This window comes from Anopheles stephensi, chromosome 3, assembly GCF_013141755.1.
Source record: "Anopheles stephensi strain Indian chromosome 3, UCI_ANSTEP_V1.0, whole genome shotgun sequence".
Classification (NCBI taxonomy): Eukaryota; Metazoa; Arthropoda; class Insecta; order Diptera; family Culicidae; genus Anopheles; species Anopheles stephensi.
The window spans coordinates 37,451,177-37,471,049 of record NC_050203.1 but is presented as its reverse complement, the minus strand read 5'-3'; the positions used below and the strand labels follow the sequence as shown (position 1 = coordinate 37,471,049).

At 48.4% G+C, this 19,873-nt stretch overlaps 4 protein-coding genes across 4 annotated transcripts; all 4 read right to left on the bottom strand.

Moving 5' to 3' along the window:
- Nucleotides 1–1,576: 1,576 nt before the first annotated feature.
- Nucleotides 1,577–4,328, bottom strand: LOC118511833 (phenoloxidase 2-like). The gene is made up of 6 exons (XM_036055376.1): nucleotides 3,711–4,328; nucleotides 3,291–3,644; nucleotides 3,117–3,218; nucleotides 2,417–3,044; nucleotides 2,101–2,350; nucleotides 1,577–2,018 (listed from the first exon to the last, which is right to left on the bottom strand). Exons 1-6 carry the CDS (start codon nucleotides 4,233–4,235, stop codon nucleotides 1,817–1,819), a joined length of 2,061 nt encoding a protein of 686 aa, XP_035911269.1. The 5' UTR covers nucleotides 4,236–4,328; the 3' UTR covers nucleotides 1,577–1,816.
- A 361-nt stretch (nucleotides 4,329–4,689) lies between these two features.
- Nucleotides 4,690–11,071, bottom strand: LOC118509016. Its single transcript, XM_036049034.1, has 10 exons — nucleotides 10,431–11,071; nucleotides 9,900–10,355; nucleotides 9,203–9,827; nucleotides 8,883–9,123; nucleotides 8,617–8,815; nucleotides 6,219–7,127; nucleotides 6,052–6,153; nucleotides 5,357–5,984; nucleotides 5,045–5,288; nucleotides 4,690–4,985 (listed from the first exon to the last, which is right to left on the bottom strand). The coding sequence occupies exons 1-10, from the start codon at nucleotides 10,992–10,994 to the stop codon at nucleotides 4,784–4,786; spliced, it is 4,170 nt and encodes a 1,389-aa protein (XP_035904927.1). The 5' UTR covers nucleotides 10,995–11,071; the 3' UTR covers nucleotides 4,690–4,783.
- A 2,496-nt stretch (nucleotides 11,072–13,567) lies between these two features.
- On the bottom strand, nucleotides 13,568–15,971 carry LOC118511825 (phenoloxidase 2-like). Its single transcript, XM_036055369.1, has 6 exons — nucleotides 15,169–15,971; nucleotides 14,990–15,091; nucleotides 14,623–14,916; nucleotides 14,226–14,559; nucleotides 13,920–14,160; nucleotides 13,568–13,852 (listed from the first exon to the last, which is right to left on the bottom strand). The coding sequence occupies exons 1-6, from the start codon at nucleotides 15,811–15,813 to the stop codon at nucleotides 13,651–13,653; spliced, it is 1,818 nt and encodes a 605-aa protein (XP_035911262.1). The 5' UTR covers nucleotides 15,814–15,971; the 3' UTR covers nucleotides 13,568–13,650.
- Nucleotides 15,972–16,108: 137 nt separating this feature from the next.
- Nucleotides 16,109–19,740, bottom strand: LOC118511824 (phenoloxidase 1-like). Its single transcript, XM_036055368.1, has 6 exons — nucleotides 18,520–19,740; nucleotides 18,348–18,449; nucleotides 17,207–17,500; nucleotides 16,817–17,150; nucleotides 16,515–16,755; nucleotides 16,109–16,447 (listed from the first exon to the last, which is right to left on the bottom strand). The coding sequence occupies exons 1-6, from the start codon at nucleotides 19,399–19,401 to the stop codon at nucleotides 16,246–16,248; spliced, it is 2,055 nt and encodes a 684-aa protein (XP_035911261.1). The 5' UTR covers nucleotides 19,402–19,740; the 3' UTR covers nucleotides 16,109–16,245.
- Between the last annotated feature and the right edge of the window lie 133 nt (nucleotides 19,741–19,873).

The window sequence follows — 19,873 nt, the reverse complement described above, 5'->3', positions numbered from 1 at the left end:
ATTTTTATGTGTTAGTGTTGGGGTTGTATTTTTAGCGGTATGTACCACATTCTCGTTCCGCATAATGTTTCGTACGATCAACGACCCCACTCAGAATAGAAATTTACATAGGCAATAGCAATTGCATCGAAGCTTACTGCAAGAAAAGATTGTTGTATCAGACTTATCTTGCTGTAGAATGGAAGTAATCGATGAAAGTTCAGTGGCACTGTTTTCTAAATATTAATCTAAGGAATTTGAAACATTTGAATTTTGGAACAACATAGCAATTTTTGGGGTTGAAATAGGTTGGAATATTTACGGAAATAGCATGATCAACTCTTAGATATGGGGATTCAGAAGAAATTTTTGGATCCGTTTTTGTGTTTTTATGATGATCATTAACTAACGATCTAGACATGTCAGGAGAATGCCACCGGACGTCTTAAAACGTAAAATCATTTTAAGCCATCTGATGGACAGAAAAGAAGTGATGGGTCAAACCTGAGATAAAGTGACAATTTTTATACATCCTGCAGATAACAATAGATTGACAGACGAAGGCACTAGACCGTGAGCAGTATCGAGATGTTAAGCGGTAGAGCAGTGCCGTGCAGCAGCTGCAGCGTCCAATCCTATGTTCGAGTTATAACCCAGGGTAACCATATAATAGAAGCTTCTTCTTCTTCCTCGGTGCTACAACATCGAAAGGTTTAGGCCAGCAATTTCTGGCTTTCTGTGACTTAATTTTACCCGTAGCAAGGGTATTCAGCCCTACGTAAGGGGAGGCGGTCTGGATGGGATTTGAACCCCGGTACTGCCGTGTGAAAACCGGCGCCGCATTCGCCTCGTCATGTAGTAGATTATCTAGATTCAGTGCTTTAATAATGATTATTATAAGCAATAACTGAAGCGGTTAGAGTAGAGTGCATAGAGTAGTTTTCGTTAAATAATTTACACTTGACATCTAAGCAATCTGACTGTCCTATGACTGTTGAATAGTGTCTGATTCGAATTATATCGGTTGTCCTGCAGACAACGGCTGGGATCCCAGTAGCAGGCATCGAGTGGCATAAACTGGACGAGCATGGAACGAGACTAATTTCATGTCACGTAGCGTTTCGATGGATTGTTTTATCGCGGCATACAGCTTTACGTCGTTACCAATATGATAATGAGATTATTATGGTTGAGTGGTCTTTCATACCATCGGGAAGCAATTTAATCTGTCAGTTGGAGGTTCATGAAATATGAGCTCTAGAGGGATTAATTTTGAAATTTATTTCGCCACGCTTATTTAGAACAATAAAGCATGGCCTTGAAGGATGAACGAAACAGGCATAGTCGTTAAGAGAATTTGGCAATGAAAATCAATCAAAAACTTCTGCTGGAGATCGCCTGACCTCTATTAAGTAATATTTATATTTAGGATAAGTTTCCTAAAGAATTCCGCCAGCAGAAAAGTGAATGCCTCGTTCCTACTAAGACCTTCTCAGAGATCTAACCTGCCTATAACAGATCTCCCGTCGAAGGTCGAGTCGAATCCATCGATACCTCTTTCCACCAACATCACATTAAAAGTACCACATGCACGACGTTCAATTGCAACACTTTATTAGGTTATTGTCTGTAATGGCGTAGTTCATGCGTTAAAAGATCCTTTATCCGTATCCTCCTCAACACTTTCAAGACCCTCAGCCACGGGTTAAAATTAAACCAGTATTCGAAGACTAGAACACAAATGCCCTAATTTCAAATCCAACTTAACGATAACACTTGATCGATGGGACGGCTTGCTTGCTAAAGATTCAGGTGAGAAAGTCGGGCAGTCTCAGTTTCAGGTTCTGGCGATCACCGTGTTCGTGAAGCGCACTTGCACTTCAATGTTGGTCATGTTCGAATTGGGACGCGTAAAGTCAGCCAGTGTGCGAACTGCAGTCGGAATGCGGCGATCGAACGGATATCCCATGTGGCGCTTGTCGGGATACAGCTGGTCACGGATGCCACAGAACGAGTGTGAATCATTGCAGTTGACGTTCCTAAGACGAGAACCAAAAAAGAAAAGGAATTATTAGCACATCTCCCTTCCCACAATGTCTCGTCTAAAGCTACGAATCATACTCATCGAACTCCTGGTTAACCGTATCATCTGCAAAGTTCGAGATCATTACGAACAGATCGAACTTCATGCCCTCGGCCGAACCCTTCGGAATCAGCAGATGATGCGGCCAGCCACAGTTACAGAAGCGGAACTGTTCCGTTTCCGGCAGATTAACGTTCGACAGTGCCATCGAACGGAACGTTCGCTCGTACGGAATGGTGACACTGGATTGCTCCGAACGGCGTACCAGATTGTTCGTTCCAGGAGTTACTGCAAGAAAACATAGACGTGTTGGACACTCAAAATAATTTAAAACGGAAAATATATAATACATACAGTTCACACGGAACTTATCCAGCTCAACCATCAACAGTCGCTGCTCGTCCATGGTCAGCGGCGTGTTACGTTCGTCCACCTTGGGGGCTATGAAAATGCGGCACGTTCCACGACGAGCCGCTCCACTGGTGTTGTTAACGGTGATGCGATAGGTGAACGGCGCATGTTGAAGATGCGTGAACGATGCGAAAATATTTCCTTGCGGCCCAAAGTCCAGCCCGGTAGCCAAATCGATCTGCGACCTCTGCCAGTACGTGAGCAGCACATTAGCTGGCGCATTGGCCCGGTTCAGCTGTACACCGAACGTTTGAATCTGAACACCGGCGTACGCGAGCTGGTTGGCATTGTACGGCTGCAGAGTGCGCTTGTAGCGATGGAACATGTTGTCCACCTGGGCGTGCAGACGGTAGAACGCTGGATCACGCATTGCCGTCTGGAACTCGCCCACCACACCGTATCCTTCCAAGAATCGATTTTCCGGATCGTGGCTAAAGGCAATCAGATTGTGCATATGCCCGTGATAGTTGCCGTAGTACTGGCTGTTGACGGAAAGCGCCGACGGTTCCATAATGTTGCCCAGCACATCAATTCCCGTCTGCTCGTCCAGTGGAATCCGATTACCTCCAGGCTGTAAAACGAGGCCAACCAATGTTTACTTTAAGTTTCTTCTAAATAAGGTTTAATGTGACTGCCAACTTACTGCAACGACGTATCCACCATCGATGCTCTCCGCTATACGACTTCCCCATCGTTCGATATCGTTTATTGTAAGAACAACGTTGTCCTCGATCCGATTTAAATCCTGCAAAGAAGCAAAAGGGAAGGAACATATCATCTTAAGATCACATCGCTCACATCACCCGATCAAGCTTACCCTCAGGATCGTATTCTGAGGACGCGACGGGAACGCTCGATTAGTGAAGCTTCGAACAATCTTCGGGAAGTATCCCTCGGGCAATGCTTCCCTCAAACTTGTCAGAGGACGCACACGAGCCAGCCGATTACAGAACCGATCCACATTGTAGCGAGCGATCAACTGCTGGTGCATGTAGTAGAACAGCTCACCCCGACGATCCTTGTTCACGACACTATTCGGACCTTCGCCCGGGTACACCAGATGCCAGTGCCAGTGATGAAGATTCACACCGATATCCTCCCGGAAGTATGCCATCCGCTGTTCATCCTCCCGGTCCGATGCAGTAAAGTTCATTGCAATGTCCACAGTTATCTACAAAATTTCCCCAAGCATTACAAACAAGCTCTGTAAAGCTCGTTGGAGCTTTCCCAAACTTACGCGATCCCTCTGGTTAACGACAGCACCTTCCTCACGCAGCTGCGGAAAGACGCTCGGATTCACGAACGAGTCGGGGAACAGGTCCAGAAACGAGGGAATGTTCAGATCCTTCGTGTCCGGCCGATGCTGAATCGCTACGGCCATCGCGTACTGGAACAGGATCGGATTCAACCGATCTCTTGCATACGATCCAGCGCTCATCAGCGTATCCACGTCCGGTTGGTTGATGAACAAATTAATCAAATCACCCGCAATTTGACGATGTTTAGGGATGAAGAGCGAAAAGTCGCCACGCCGAGGGATCGCTTCCGCGAACGCAAAGTCCGGCAAGTTGGATGCACGCACCGCAATGCGCACCTCGGCATCGGACGAGAAACGCGTCTGGAGCGAATCTCCGATCGGCTTGTACCGATCGGTGTGATAGTTTTCCGGCAGATCGATGACAGTTTTTCCACCATCCTTCGGATAGAACGTTGGCTCCAGGGGACGCTGCAGCAATGCCAATAACTTCCTGTTGTCAGACATTCTTGCGGATACTTTAGCTGGTCACTTCGGAGGGGAACACTCGCACTCGAAACACTCGAACTCGGCTACTGTGACAGACACGTTTGTGATGATGGTGGAGCAGAATGGCGCACTTTATATACCATTCCGAGTTGCAGTTCGCCCATAATCTCCCATGCAATTCACTTGCAAAAATCGGGTTTTATTTTTGTGGTTTGCAACCGCTGCATTTGCGATAATGCAGTTTTATCTGCATTGATTAGTGCATGTGTAAGAACCGTGGGCAATGGCTGGCGGAATGCATAGTATCGCGGTAGCACTAGCGTGTGGTGAGCTTCTTGGTAAATTCGGATAAGAAGCTGCGAAGAGTGGACCCAGATCAGTTACTTTTGAACGTGGCAACAGCGATTGTAACGACGTATTCATGATTCTAGATCGTTTAAAGATCATCAACAAAGAAGGTAGATAGAAACACTTGTGTTAATGCTCAGTTATTCATTTATTTCATTGCAAAATTGTTCCGTCCACAATTTCTAGCCCCCGATTTGCCTTTGTCTCCAGTGTCCGACTCAAGTACGTGAAATGACCGTGTTGGTAAACATGATCTCCGCTACCGTGCGACTCATGTTGTGGAATCGCCCAACAAAGTCTTTCATCAAATGATCCTGAGAAACTGGCAAGCGGTCGAATGGAAAGCCCATGGCACGACGATCGGGAAACAGTTGATCCCGCAGTCCACAGTACGAGTGCGAATCGTTACAGTTTTCTTTCCTGTTGAAAAATGAAAATTAGATAGAAAGCAACTACAAGTGTAGATGGACAGAGCTTACGTGTTAAAGTCCGGCACAACTGCATCATCCTTGTAGTCGGACACCATGATAAACAGATCGAACGGTTGTCCATCCGGTTGACCCTTGGGCAGCAGCATATGGTCTGGCCAACCGCAGTTGCAGAAGCGGAAGTTCTCCGTTCCGGGCATGTTGGAAGCATCGACACGCCGGAAGGTTCGTTCGTACGGTATGGTGACGCTCGACTGATCCGATCGACGGATGATCCTGTTTTCACCCGGATGCACTGGAAGGGAAAATTCAAAACTTAATAAATCAAACTCCAAAACTTTTTCCCAATTCGTATCTACCTACAGTTTACAACAAACTTATCCAGCTCGATCATATACCGACGCTGCTCGCTCAACAACATCTGCTCTCCCTGGGCATTGTAGATGGGCGCCAGGAAAATGCGAACCGTACCCTTCTTCGATTCAGCCGTTTCGTTGTGCACCATAATTTGGTATGCAAATGGTGCGTGCTGGATGTGGGTAAAGGTCGCCACCACGTTTCCCTGCGGTCCAAAGTCCAACCCCGTCCCGAGATCGACCTGACTCCGTTGCCAGAAGGTAAGCAACCTGTTGCGGGCCGCCCTGCCACTCGTTATCTGTACCGTAGCGTCCACGATCGATACGCCCGGGAACGATAGTTCCTGCTCACTGTACGGTGGAAGCTTCTGCTTGTGCATGTCAAACACATCGTCCACGTGCTGATGGAACCGGTAAAACGTTGGATCGCGCATCGCCGTCGTAAAGTCACCCATTACGCCGTGCCCTTCCAGGTACAGATTGTCCGGATCGTGGATGTAACCGATGAGTACGTGGCCGAGCGAATGGTAGTTGCCGTAGTACGGAACATTCACCGAAAGCAGCGAGTTTTCCACAATGTTTCCCAGAATATCGATGCCATGCTTTGCATCCAGCGGGATCTTTGTTCCATCTTCCTGCGGAAGGGATGAAAAAAGGGAATTAGAATTTTTATCCTGAAAGCGTTAACTATAAGTTTCTTACTGTAACAGCAAATCCGGTTTTTATTGCGTCCTTGATTCTGCCCAGCGATGTTTCCAGTTCCAAAATCGTGGTAACGGCATCATCTTCCGGTCGGTTGACGTGCTATAATGAGTATACAACAATTGCGCATTAACCATAGCCGTTACAGTCTTTTCACGCACACTTACACTCAGCACCATGTTCGCTGCTCGACCAGGATATGTCCTGTTCAAGGCACTGTTCAACAGCTTTGGGAAGTATGCCTCCGGGATGGGTTGCCGTAGATTCTTCAACGGCTTTACCGGAGGCATCATATTGCAGAACCGTTCCACATTGTACCGTACCGCAATCTGACGATGCATGTAGTAAAACAGCTCGCCCCGTCGATCCTTCCTAACCACCTCGAGGGGCCCCTCCTGCGGATACACCAGATGCCAGTGCCAGTGGTGCAGGTTCACACCGATATCCTCCCGAAAGTAAGCCAACTGCTGTTCCGGCTCTGCCGCCGAAGCGGTTGAATTGTGCGGCACCTCGATTGCCACCCGTTGACCCTGCTCCACCATAAACCCTTCCTCGCGCAGCTTCGGAAAGAGGGCCGGATCGACGAACCGTGTCGGAAACATTTCCAGGAACGATGGCACCGGCACCGTACCCGTGTCCTTCCGGTGCATCAACGCCACGGCAAGCGCGTATTGAAACATGATCGGGTTCAATCGATCACGAGCGTAAGCCGCCACCGATAGCATCGTTTCCGGGTCGGGTTGGGCTAGCAGATCCGCTACCAGTTGACCAGCCGCACGCCGTTGGGCGGGATTGAACAGATTGAAGTTACCGTGGCGAGGTACCCGTGCCGCGTACCCGAGATCTGGCAATTCCACCGGCCTGATGGTGATATGGTGCTTTGCACCGGATCCGTGACGATCCTTCATCGTGTCAGCGATTTGCTGATACCGCTCGGGCAGATACTCGGTGGGAAGATCCATAAACACCTCGCCATTGTACTTGGGGTAAAACAGTGGCTCTGTGGGGCGTGTCATAAGACACAGGAATCCTGTTTCGATGTCCGACATTTTGAAGGCAGAAACTTCACTTTCCAACTAGATTGAGCTGTTTGGAACGCTTGCTTGAAGTAGAAGCTCTGGCGTGATACTATGGTGACTCGAAGCATGAGTTCTCATATTTATACCTCGTTTAGAATGGATGGATCTGGTTTCCACGTAAAGGCAACGCTTAATTGCAATGATTAGATAGGGATTAGCAACTGAAAATGACGAAACTAAAGTTGAATAACACACTTATCGTTGTATGTTACCGCAGGCAAGAGCAATGCACTTTCGGTGCACGTTGCACATTAGATAAGAAACCTATTCCTAACGCATGCACTGTCCGTGTGAAAGTGTGCAAGGGTTCGCAGGGCCAACGGCGCGTGACGATGACGAGGACTTCCGGTGAGGTCACTGTCGGGTAAGACAAGCTAGCTAGCAACTTTGGAGAGATTACTTAGATTCCTCATGGTTGTCTGGGAGAGTTCTACCACATATCCCAGTAGTGTCCGGATGAGGGACATTGTCTTTATAAGGATGTCACATGAGCTTAGCAAAGTGATACCAACTACTACAATTGAATGAGGACTACCGAAATAGAATATGCACCAAGGTAACTCAAACAACGTTAAAGCACCGAAAAAATGCTGCATAGAGGACAGAATAATCAAAGATAATTGAAGCGAATTGCCATGAAGCTTAGGAATATTCAAGTGCAACTTACAAAAAATCATAGACTATTAAAGCAAAAGAAGGAAACAATTCAACAGTGTATGACTCGCCATTTTCGAGCGGCAGATAGATGCTTAGGACGAACTTTGGCAGGGTTTTCGAGCAGGGCGTGTAAAGAAGGAGTATAAACGATGAGCTAGCAGAGCTGTCTGAAGGCGCAGACTGACGGTGATCAAAGCCGGAGGAATCGAAGGCTGGGTCCAAGGGGCATTCCAGACTCATGTCTCTCCAGGAAGGTCGCGTAGCGGAGCACAGCAAGCTCGTTGACTGGATCACGTGAAGTCTAACCAGTCGGAGATCGTATCCAAGTTTCCTGGAAACGGATTGACGACCAGGCCATGCCATATAGACGTGCGCAGCAGACCAAGGAGTATTATTAATTATGAGACTTCTCAGAATGCTCCTGTATGAGCCAGTATCCGCTATCCTCCTGATGGAAATGCATTGAACAAAGATGCAGAAATAAGTCAATGTTGTTGGATGATGCAGATAGCCTCCTCGATAGACCTATCACGCGATAACGGTCCAGTCTTCAGACGGCGGTCTTCACACGGCAGCTTACGTCTCCCCGTACGTAGAGCTGACTACTTTACTACGAGTAAAGTTAAGCCACAGAAAGCCTGAAATGGCAGGCCGGGACCTCCCAAGGTTGTAGTGCCAAGGAAGAAGTAGAAGAAACAAACCATTTCAATTGACAAAACCTTCATAAAGCCATTTATTCTAATTTTTCAGTAATCATTTTACGACTTGCAGAGAACAGATTTGGAAACTGTTTCTCCTTTAGTTCCGAATCTTTTCACCCGATGCTTTAAGTTCTCGCCACGACAGTGTTGGTAAAGCGGACCGTCACCGTAGTGACACGCATGTTCTGATAAGGTGCGACAAAGTCTTGGAAAGTTCGTATCGAGTTCGGTACGCGACGATCGAATGGGAAGCCCATATTACGAGCATCCGGATACGTACGATCTCTCAAGCCGCAGAACGAATGTGCATCGTCACAGCCCCGTTTTCTGCAAAATAGATTCGATGCCAGACGTTAATCAGTATACCACCGAGCTAACACAATGCAAGACTCACTCATCAAACAACGGATTCACTCGATCCCTGTCGTGATCCGACAGCATAGCGAACAGATCATACTCCACACCGATGGAATCTCCTTTGGGCACAAGCATGTGCGATGGCCATCCGCAGCCACAGAAGCGGAACGATGTGTCACCCAGGTTCGATTGGGCCACGTTACGGAACGTCCGCTCGTACGGGATCGTAACGCTCGAGTTTATCGACCGACGAATGATGTTATTGATGCCAGGTTGTACTGAAAATGTATCCAGCCCGAATCATGTAGCAATCATCAATAGATCATTACAATCATTACAATGCCAAAAACTACCTACAGTTTACTCTGAACGTATCCATTTCAATGGCAAGCCGACGTTGCTCCTCGAACGTCAGAAGAGTTCCCCGTTCGTTGCGTTTCGGTGCCAGAAAGATGCGTACGGTGGCAGGCTTGGCCGTTCCCGAGTAGGCAACTTGAAGCCGGTAGTTAAACGCCGCATGCTGCAGATGTGTGAACGTGACAAACACGTTACCCTCCGGGCCAAAGTCCAGCCCAGCGCCTAGATCGACCTGCGATCGTTGCCAGAACGTAAGGAACAGATTCTTCACCGATCCCTGCCGTTCTAGCTCCGTCTCAAGACTCAGCAAGTTGACGCCCGCATTCCTCAGGTCCGCTGGACCGTACGGCGCAAAGCGCATCTTGTGCCGCTGGAACAGGTTGTCCACGTAGGTGTGCCAACGGTAGAAGATGGGATCGCGCATAGCCGTCGTCACGTCACCCATCACACCGAAGCTCTCCAGATATTCTCCCCGCGGGTCGTGAATGAAGGAAAGCAAGATGTGGCCACTGTTGTGTGTGTCACCGTACAGCTGGCGATTAACGGAAATGGCCGAACTCTCAATAATATCTCCCAGCACATCGATGCCCCGGAAGTTGTCGAGCTGGGTACGTAGTCCGCTTTGCTGTAAAATAAGAGATCGTGCCCTTCGATAATCATTTGTAACCACAAGGGAAATTCATTCACCAATTCCTACCGACACAACTACGCCAGCATCGATCGCTTCGATAATGCGCTGAAGCTGACGCTCCACATCACCGATCGCAACCTGAAGCTGATCGTCGCGACGCTGAACATCCGACATTGTCATATTGGCGTAACGCGCTGGATACGTACGATTGTTCGCACTTCGAAGGATCTTCGGATAATATGGCTCGGGAACGGGTGCTCGCAGGTTATCTAGCGGGACCACACGTCCCAAACCTTGGCTGAACCGTTCGATCTGATATCGGGCAATCATCTGCTGATGCATGTAATAGAACAGCTCTCCCCGGCGATTCTTTCGCACGATCGAGTCTGGCCCATCTCCGGGATATACCAGATGCCAGTGCCAGTGGTGCAGATTCACACCGATATCCTCCCGGAAGTACGCCAACCGTTGCTCAACAACGCGCTCCGAGGCCGTGTAGTTCATCGGAATGTCTACCGACATCTGTACGTGGAATAGTGCAAGGGTCAAATCCATCACATAAGTAATTCGGAATGCTCAGCTACCACCACCACATACCCGGTTCGGTTGCAACACAGCGCGACCTTCCTCCAGCATTCGCGGGAAAACGGCCGGATCGACAAACTGGTCGGGAAACAGGTGCAAAAACGAAGGCACCGGAACGTCATCCGTATCGGAACGATGCAACAGCGCACTAGACAGCGCATACTGAAACAGTGGCCCATTCAGACGATCCCTCGCGAATGCAGCCACATCTCCCAGAGTGTCGGCATCGGGCTGGGCCAGAAACAGCTCGATCAACCGCCCCGCGATACGACGATGCTCCGGAATGAACAGCGAAAATGCGCCACGCCTCGGGATGGCTTCGGCAAACTTAATGTTCGGCTCCTCGATGGCGTTGAGCGAGACCCGGTTCATCACTGGCGTGTCTGCGCTCGCACCACCCGGCGGGACGGCGGCCGCACTAAATCGATTAATCAAGTTCTGCCCGATCGGACGGTACCGATCGGTGAAGAAACTTTCCGGAAGATCGTAGAACAGTTTGCCATCGTTTTTCGGCAAAAACAGTGGCTCGTACGGATGCTGCAGCAGTCCGCGGAATTTGTCCTGGATCGAAGCCATCGTAACCACACCGTCACTGCACCGCGAACGCGTACCGACACCACCGAACACTCTGAGGGAAGATTGAATGACACTGTTTCCCCGTTCGTTCCAGTCTCGTCATTTTATAGCCGTTGCCAAAAAAGCAAAACGCGTGGCGTCTAATTTTGGCTCCGCCACGCACTTAACCGCAGCACGCAGATAAGATTTAGAGAGTTTAGCTAAGTTTAACCACTTTTTGAAGATTTTAATAAGGTTCAAGTCCTGTACTGAGAGCATGGAAGTTACGGCACGTTGCAGTTACCCGAAACCAGCAAGGGCACTTCACGACAACACCACCCGAAAACCAGCGCCTGAACGCGCATCGATGGGAACCGCGCAATCAGCAGAAGTAACGATCGATGGATTTGGCGAAATCAACGACAACGGCGATCGTCACAAATCAGTTCTTCCTACGCGTCCGACCAATATAGTCGTAACTAAAAAAATCACCCCTTTTTAAAAAACTGTACTCGAGTGGGATTTTCGTGACTTGGATAAAGTCAGTATTGCAAAAACCTTCATCGAGGTCATCATGTAGAGAATCTTACCCACTTGGGTGCGATCTACGTCAAGATCCGATTTAAGTGATCTATCCAATCAAGCTTCTCTCTACCTGATCACTACACAGATTACTGATTTGAAATGCTCTTGTTTTTAATCATACCAGCATTCCAGCAGCTGCAGAGGGCAGCAATCTAGATAACTCTAGTCACCAAAGTACTGGATCCTTTAGACGAGGACCCTTTGGCTAGACGCATTCCACCAAGACACCTTTGACGAGTTTTATTGGACGAACGAATTGGCTATCAGTGAATAAGAAGATTAAAGTTAATAAATCAAATTCAGCACACTCAGGTTTTCCGATGGCTTAGGGCATAGCCTAAGATTGTAGAACATTCTTCTACTTCCTTGGCACTATAGAACGTTTTGGCCTGTCATTTCTGGCTTCTTGTGACTTGATTTTCCTCTTAGCAGAATAGTCAGACTTGCACACAGGGAAGCGCCGTCTGGATCCCTGGTGGAGCCGTCTGAAGACCGGGGTCGCTATCGCTAAAGCATACTACAGGTTTCTAGATCCTATGCCGATTGAAGTTCTTAGACATCGTTAATCACGGCATTATTTATTTTTTTTTTTTTTATTCATAAAGAACGGCCTGGCCGTATTGCTATCACGGCATTATGATACTTGTACTTATTGTAGAGCGTCCATGATTAACCATTGTAGACCATGTGATTTTAAGTAGTCATGTAGTAGTCTCTCTCTCTCTCATTCTCCCTCTCTCTCTTCTAGGCCTAACGACCTATTAGGTCATGCCTGCCACTTCTGGCTCTCTGAACTTAAACTTCCCACGTAGTTGAATAGTCAGTCCTTACTACAGAGGAACGATTCCGATGAGATTTGAACCCAAGGTCCTGCCGTATGAAACCGGTCTTGTTATAACCGCCTCTTCCAGCGGGCCACACCGGAACACCCACATCTAATAATATAAAAAATGGCGAACTGTATTGTTGAACGTTCTTCTCATTTAGTTATCAACGAGTCTCTCAACTTTTTTGAGTGCTAAAAGGTACCTTGAAGGGTGTGTTTTTAGGATTGTCTGCCTATGGAGCAATCGTACCGAACTCGCAGGTTTAGTCATTGCAGTCTTTGTTTTTCCACCAGCACAAAGACCTATAAGTGAGTGCACAATATGAGCATCGAGCAATACGTACGAAATAAAGGATTTATTATTAATTTTAAAATCATTCTGGCTCATATTGCCTTTGAGCTCATTTTGTAATGAGAAGATTAAAGGTAAAACACAGAATAAAAATAGGAAAAGAATAAAAATTCAGATACTTCGAACACTAACACTTTTATTAGTTAAGAGTTCATATACCCTCTTGTTATGCTTATGCTAGTGACATTCTACTACGCACCAAAAAAAATACATAAAAGAAGCTACCAATACATGCAAAAAACCCATTTACTGTATTTAGTTCACACACATGCCATCTGATGTGCTTACCACCATCAAACGCCATAATCGTCTCCGACATAACTACGATAAGGAACTTCAAAGTGATATAAAAAATGTAAATGCTCGCCTGTTAAGCATGCGCCACCCACCCACCCACCCACTGCTGCTGACCTTGAGAACTGTAACTGTAGCGGTTAACAGCGATGGATTTAATCCTTATCGCACGCTGCCATCTGCAGCCGCGTTCATGATACTTGAACGCATTGGCTGACCCCGCGGTAGAAAGTCGATTCTGCGGTTAGCTGCGAGCAGAAACAAGTTCATTTTTGAAAGTTCAGTATCTGCGCTGAGTGGGGTTTTTTGGGAGAAGTAATTAAGATCGCGCAACATGAAGCCCGTCCGAATGAACCCATTCCATTCATAGAGTTAATATCGCATGAACATTAGGATGCTGGTTAATCTTTGAGAAATGGTGAAACAACACCAGCAAATGACGTACACAGTCATTATTTATTGTACGATTTATTATTATTATGAAAGCTGAATTGTATGTAAATTAAATTATAAGAAGAAAGTGAGAAATACGTCAGATTATGCTCTGATGCATGTAAATACATTTTATTAAAAGTTTCCAATCGTGAATATAATCATAAAATTAAACAAAAGGCTGATGTTTAAGCACGCGCAATAACCGTATTGGTGAAGCGTATCTTCACGGGTGTGACGAGCATGTTGACGTACGGTTTGGTAAAATCCTGCAACGTCCCGATCGTGCCAGGCGTGAACCGATCGAACGGATAGCCCATGCTGCGTGCATCCGGGTAGCGTCGATCGCGCAATCCGCAGAACGAGTGAGCATCGTTGCAGTTTACATTCCTGGTGAGGCCAACAAGGGTTAACGTTTATCTGCGGGAAACTCTAACCCCATCCAGCAGCTACTTACTCATCGAAATCCTCCACCCGGTCCTGCGTGTAGTCCGAAACCATCACGAAAAAGTCGTACTCCAACCCGTCCGGTGATCCCTTCGGAAGCAGCATATGGTTCGGCCAGCCACAGTTACAAAACTGGAACGCTTCGTTACGCGTCAGCGAGGAAGCGGCCACATTTCGGAACGTTCGCTCGTACGGAATCGTAACGCTGGATTGATCCGAACGTCGCACGATCGTGTTAGCTCCCGCGTTAACTGAAACATCCAAACAACTTAATTGTAATCCCAAAGCTAAACTATTTTACCTGCACGACACCTACGAGTGACCGTAAACTTATCCAACTCCACCATCAAACGACGCTGCTCACGGAACGGAAGCGTTTGTCCGAGTTCATTCGTTTTCGGACCAAAGAATATTCGAACGGTGCCACGTCTCGTCTCACCGGCCCGATTGTTCACCCGGATCCGGTAACTGAACGGGGCGTGCTGGATGTGCGTGAACGTTGCAAACAGATTGCCCTCGGGACCAAAGTCTAGCCCCGTGCCAAGGTTCACCTGTGACCGTTGCCAGAAGGTGAGCAGTATGTTCATGGGAGCGTTCGCTTTGTTAAGCTGAATTTCAAAATTGTCCACCGCCACATCGTTGAACGCTAGCTGAAATCAGGAACCGAACGAAGGACGGTTAGTGTGTTGCCAATCAGGTTGACACCGGTATACCTCTTGCCCAGTGTATGCCGGAAGTCGTTGCTTGTGGCGCACGAAGATATCGTCGATGTGCTGATGCCAGCGGTAGAACACCGGATCGCGCATAGCCGTCGTATTGTCTCCGACGACACCGAAGCTCTCCAGGAACGCGTTGTTCGGATCGTGGATGTAGGCCAGAATGTTGTGCCCGTTGTTGTGCAGATCTCCGTAGTACTGAAGGTTGACGGAGAGCGAGCTCGCCTCCACCATGTTTCCTAGCAGATCGATTCCATTATCATTGTCCAGTGGAACGCGCTGATCGGTGGACTGTTCGAAAGAGAGAGAGTGATGACATGGCGTCGAATTAATTCTGACTTTCAGAGTTTTGAGGACGACTTACCGATTGAGCGTATCCATTATCGATCGCTTCAAAAATTCTCGACGTCCACAGCTCCATATCCGCAATCGACACAATGACTCCATCCTCAACTCGTTTAAGATCCTTTTGGGGAGAAATAAAAACCGACACCACAGTGCTTTAAACGATCACGATACTCCTCAATCAGCACAGTAACCTACACTCAATGATTCGTTAGGATGCCGGGCAGGATAAGACCGTCCATCAGAGCTACGCGTTATTTTCGGAAAGTACGCCTCCGGGATAGCCTCACGCAAGTTCCTAAACGGCACGACCCGCGGCAAACTATTCGCATACCGCTCAATGTTGTACCGTGCCATCGTCTGCTGGTGCATGTAGTAGAACAGCTCGCCCCGACGATCCGATCCGGTCCACGGGCCGGATACACCAGATGCCAATGCCAGTGGTGCAGATTCACGCCGATATCCTCCCGCCAGTAAGCCAACCACACGATCCCGTATGTACACGGCAATGGCGGTGAGTGCGTCCGGATTCGGTTGATTAAGGAACTCCTCAATCAGCTGGCCTGCCACACGCTGGTGCGACGGTTGAAACACGGAAAATCCACCCCGACGGCCCACCACATCGGCATAGGCCAGATCCGGCGCGGTAATGTTCGGCAGCGGAATGCGCGTCTGAGCGTTCGTACCGAAACGGTTCTGCAGTGCCGCTCCGAACGGGCGATAGTGGTCGGTGAGGTAACTGTCCGGTACGTCGTAGTACAGTTGCCCATTGTTCTTCGGCACAAACGTCGGTTCGTACGGTCGCTGGAGCAGTCCACGGAAGCGAGTATTTATGTCCGCCATACTTTAAACGTACAAAGACTTCTGCTTTCAAGATCACGATCACTGTTACGATGCACTGCGGACTGCAAAGCATTGGCTCGGGATCATTCGCTTTTATGCAAAAATTCTGCTCCCCTACGGCGGACGGTCATTATACTCTAGCCAGTGATAACTTTACACCGCAAAATAACAAAACAAACGTTGCTGTTTATTGTGGTTATGGCGCTGGCAAAAGGGATGTTGGCACGTCTCGCCAAACAGTAGGTCAGCCAGCTAGAGTAGCCAGAATTCGCAAGAAAACAAGAACCACTGCTGATAGCGAGAATTTGGACGTTCTAGCAGTGTCGATAACTCGAACAGTTGCATTACTTCGCCCATTTAGATATCGTTCCTTTATTATATTGCTCTTAGTTCCTAATGTTGGCCCCCCCTTTTTTCCCCATTTGCATTGACTCAAGTGCGCGCTATTACGGTGTTTGTGAAACGGATCGAAACCGGCGTTACAGCCATGTTTCGATATGGGCGCACAAATTCCTGCAAGCTTCCCACGGAGCTCGCCGTAAAGCGGTCGAACGGATAGCCCATGCTCCGGGCGTCGGGATAGCGTCGATCGCGCAAACCGCAAAACAAGTGCGCATCGTTGCAATTATCGTTCCTGCGAAAAATACGAACAGAGTTCCTTCGATCGGTCTCTTCAATGCCGCTGGGAGGGTGAAGCTTACTCATTAAATTCTTCCACACGATCCTGGTTGTAGTTGGAAATCATGACGAAGAAGTCATACTCCAGACCGCTTGCCGATCCCTTCGGTAGCAGCATGTGCGATGGCCATCCACAGTTACAAAACTGGAACACTTGCGTACCCGGCTGGCTTGAGGCGGCTATGTTACGGAATGTTCGCTCGTACGGGATAGTAAGATTCGACTGATCCGACCGTCTTACGATGGAGTTTTGCCCCGGGCGTACTAAAACACAAAAGATCATTACTTTTGATGACCGACGTACCGGTGACCCACGAACACTTACAATCCACCGTAAACTTATCCAGCTCCACCATGTGACGGCGCTGATCGCGGAACGGCAACGTCTGACCCCGTTCGTTCACTTTCGGTCCCAGGAACAAGCGGACAGTGCCGCGCCGATTACTGCCACTGTTATTGTTGGCCTGAATTCGATAGCTAAACGGTGCGTGCTGGATGTGCGTGAACGTCACGAAAAGATTTCCCTCCGGCACGAAGTCTAACCCGGTGCCGAGATCAAACTGGGACCGTTGCCAGAACGTGAGCAAAACATTCTTCGGTGCGTTCGCTTTGTTCAGCTGCACCTCGAACGAATCGACCGTGATGTCGTTGTACGAAAGCTGGAATGAAAGCTGGTCGATTAATATTTTATCGCGCTCTCAGGAGGATCGCTCACCTCAGCGCCAGTGTACGCCGGAAGACGCTGCTTGTGGCGCACGAAGATATCGTCTATGTGCTGATGCCAGCGGTAGAACAGTGGATCGCGCATGGTTGTCGTCAGATCGCCCATCACGCCAACGCCTTCCAAGTACGAGTTGTCCGGATCGTGTATGTATCCTGCCATGACGTGCCCGTTCTGATGATAGTCTCCGTAGTAGTCGAAGTTCACTGAAATTGTGCTCGCCTCAAGCATATCGCCAAGAATGTCGATTCCCTTATTGTTGTCGAGCGGGATGCGATCTCCATTCGTCTGCAAATTAAAACCGCGATTTAATGAGCAGATCAGACCTCTCTCAACCAGGCTCTTTTCTACGACTTTATCAACTGAAACTCCGTGGCAGCCGCGGGACGTTCAACAGCTTCGCTCGCTACTGCCCAATAGATGGCGCTGTCCTACGACACGAGCAAGCGGGTTAGTGCAACCAACGCCGCAGTGCAAGATCGTGCTGTGTTAGGCATCAGGCATAGGAATACAGAGGCGTGTCCGTTACACAAACAAAATGATGTGTATGCAACAAGGCAAATAAATGCTTCGGGTAGGGAAAAAGTAATTCACAACCATGCCGAGGATTAAGATTGATTGCAGGACAGCTTGGATAAGACATAACCGTTCCAATTGTTCCTCCTGGTGGTCATCTGCTATACACAGAATCGAAGCCCTCTTCTTCCTTTCCTTCGCAAACAAGGAAAGGACAAGTAAACTCAGCCCAAGGCTTATAAGCCATTTGGTATGATCAGACTCTATCTCTCTTTGGTATGATCAGAGATTTAAATTGTGCTCCTGTTAGTCCTCTGCTACCATTTTCTGGAGTCCTACGAGTCCTTACTTTGCGATCACACTAGTAAAGAGGGAGTTAAAAACTGAGCATCATTGCGTATAGGTCTTTACAGTATCGCAGAAGCTCTTGACTCTGGAAAGCAGACGGCATTAGGTGCACCAAACTCGATGTTGCTTCCTTTTTCTATTAAGTTAACCCTATTTGATACAGTATTCTTCTCCTTTCTAGTATGTAGCTCTAGTTTCTAAAATTAGTTATATGATGTAAACTTTGTAAGGCGGAAAACATCAATTAAAAGAAACTGTAGATCGATCTTACCGCTTGTGCGAATCCACTATCGATCGCTTCAAAGATACGCTTTATCCAAAGGTCCATATCTGCCAAACGCACCGTAGATTGATCCTCAACCCGATTCACGTCCTGCAAGCGTAAGAAACATTTACTGCCCACGTAGAGACCCCACCGAACAGTTTCCCTCTATTATTCCTACCCTGAACACCTGATTGGGATAGCGCGAGGAGTACGCTCTCCCATCGGAACTTCGCACAATCTTCGGGAAGTACGCCTCGGGGATGCTGTCCCGCAGCTGACTGAACGACTGGGTGCGCGGTAATCCATTCGCGAACCGCTCGATATTGTACCGTGCAATCGTTTGCTGGTGCATATGGTAAAACAGCTCGCCCCGGCGATCCTTGCGCACCACCCGATCTGGACCCGTCGCCGGATACACCAGATGCCAGTGCCAATGGTGCAAGCTAACACCGATATCCTCCCGCCAGTACGCCACCCGCTGCTCGTCAATCCGATCGGACGCGGTATAGTTCGACGGGATGTCTATTGCCCGCCGGTTGCCTCGATCCATCAGATTGCTTTCTTCGCGCAGCCTCGGAAATACACCCGGATCGACGAAACGGTCGGGGAACAGCTCCAAAAAGCTCGGTATCTCTACGTCCCGCGTATCGTCCCGGTGCATTAGTGCGATCGCGAGCGCATACTGATACATCGGCGCATTGATACGATCACGCACGTACGCCGCCATCGCACTGAGCTGGGTCGGATCGGGCTGATCGAGGAACAGCTGGATCAGCTCCCCAGCCGCACGCCTATGGGCACCATTGAATACGGAAAACACACCCCGACGAGTGACGACGTCCGCAAACGATAGGTTCGGTGGTGTAATGTTCGGAAACGGTACACGCCTTTCCGCGTTCGTGCCGAACCGATTCTGGATCGTCGCTCCGTACGGGCGGTATTGGTCGGTTAGGTACGCATCCGGCAGATCGTAGTACAGCTTCCCGTCCGCCTTCGGCACAAACGTGGGTTCGTACGGTTTCTGCATCAAACCACGAAACAGTGTATTGTTATCAGTCATCTTGCAAACAGTGTAACGACGGCACCGCTTGTTTAGATCGCTTCTAATCTCAACCTCTAACTGACCTACTGCGCCAATTGGAACACTTTATATACTACGTGCAAACTTGTGCATCTCGCAACAATCAATCCTTGTGGTCTGTGTGGTTGGACTGAGAAGCACCACAACGCCATTTGTTTGCCAGTTTATCTACATCTTGGTAGCGGATGTTTAGACCCACCAGATACAAATGGCCATGGATTCTAAAACAGTGGAGCTATATGACGACGAATCGACGCATTCCCGATGCCGAATGGGGGTTGGTATGATGGTTACTAGTTGTATACGTTTATTGAATATTTGCCTCAAGCAATACACTACAGTTTCAGCACAGAAATACTGTTCCTCTGAAGACTCGGTTGGCACCCGCTCTATATCAAGCAACACTCTTAGCTCGCCTAGTGTTCTTACTTACGCCTGCCTAAATCGTGTT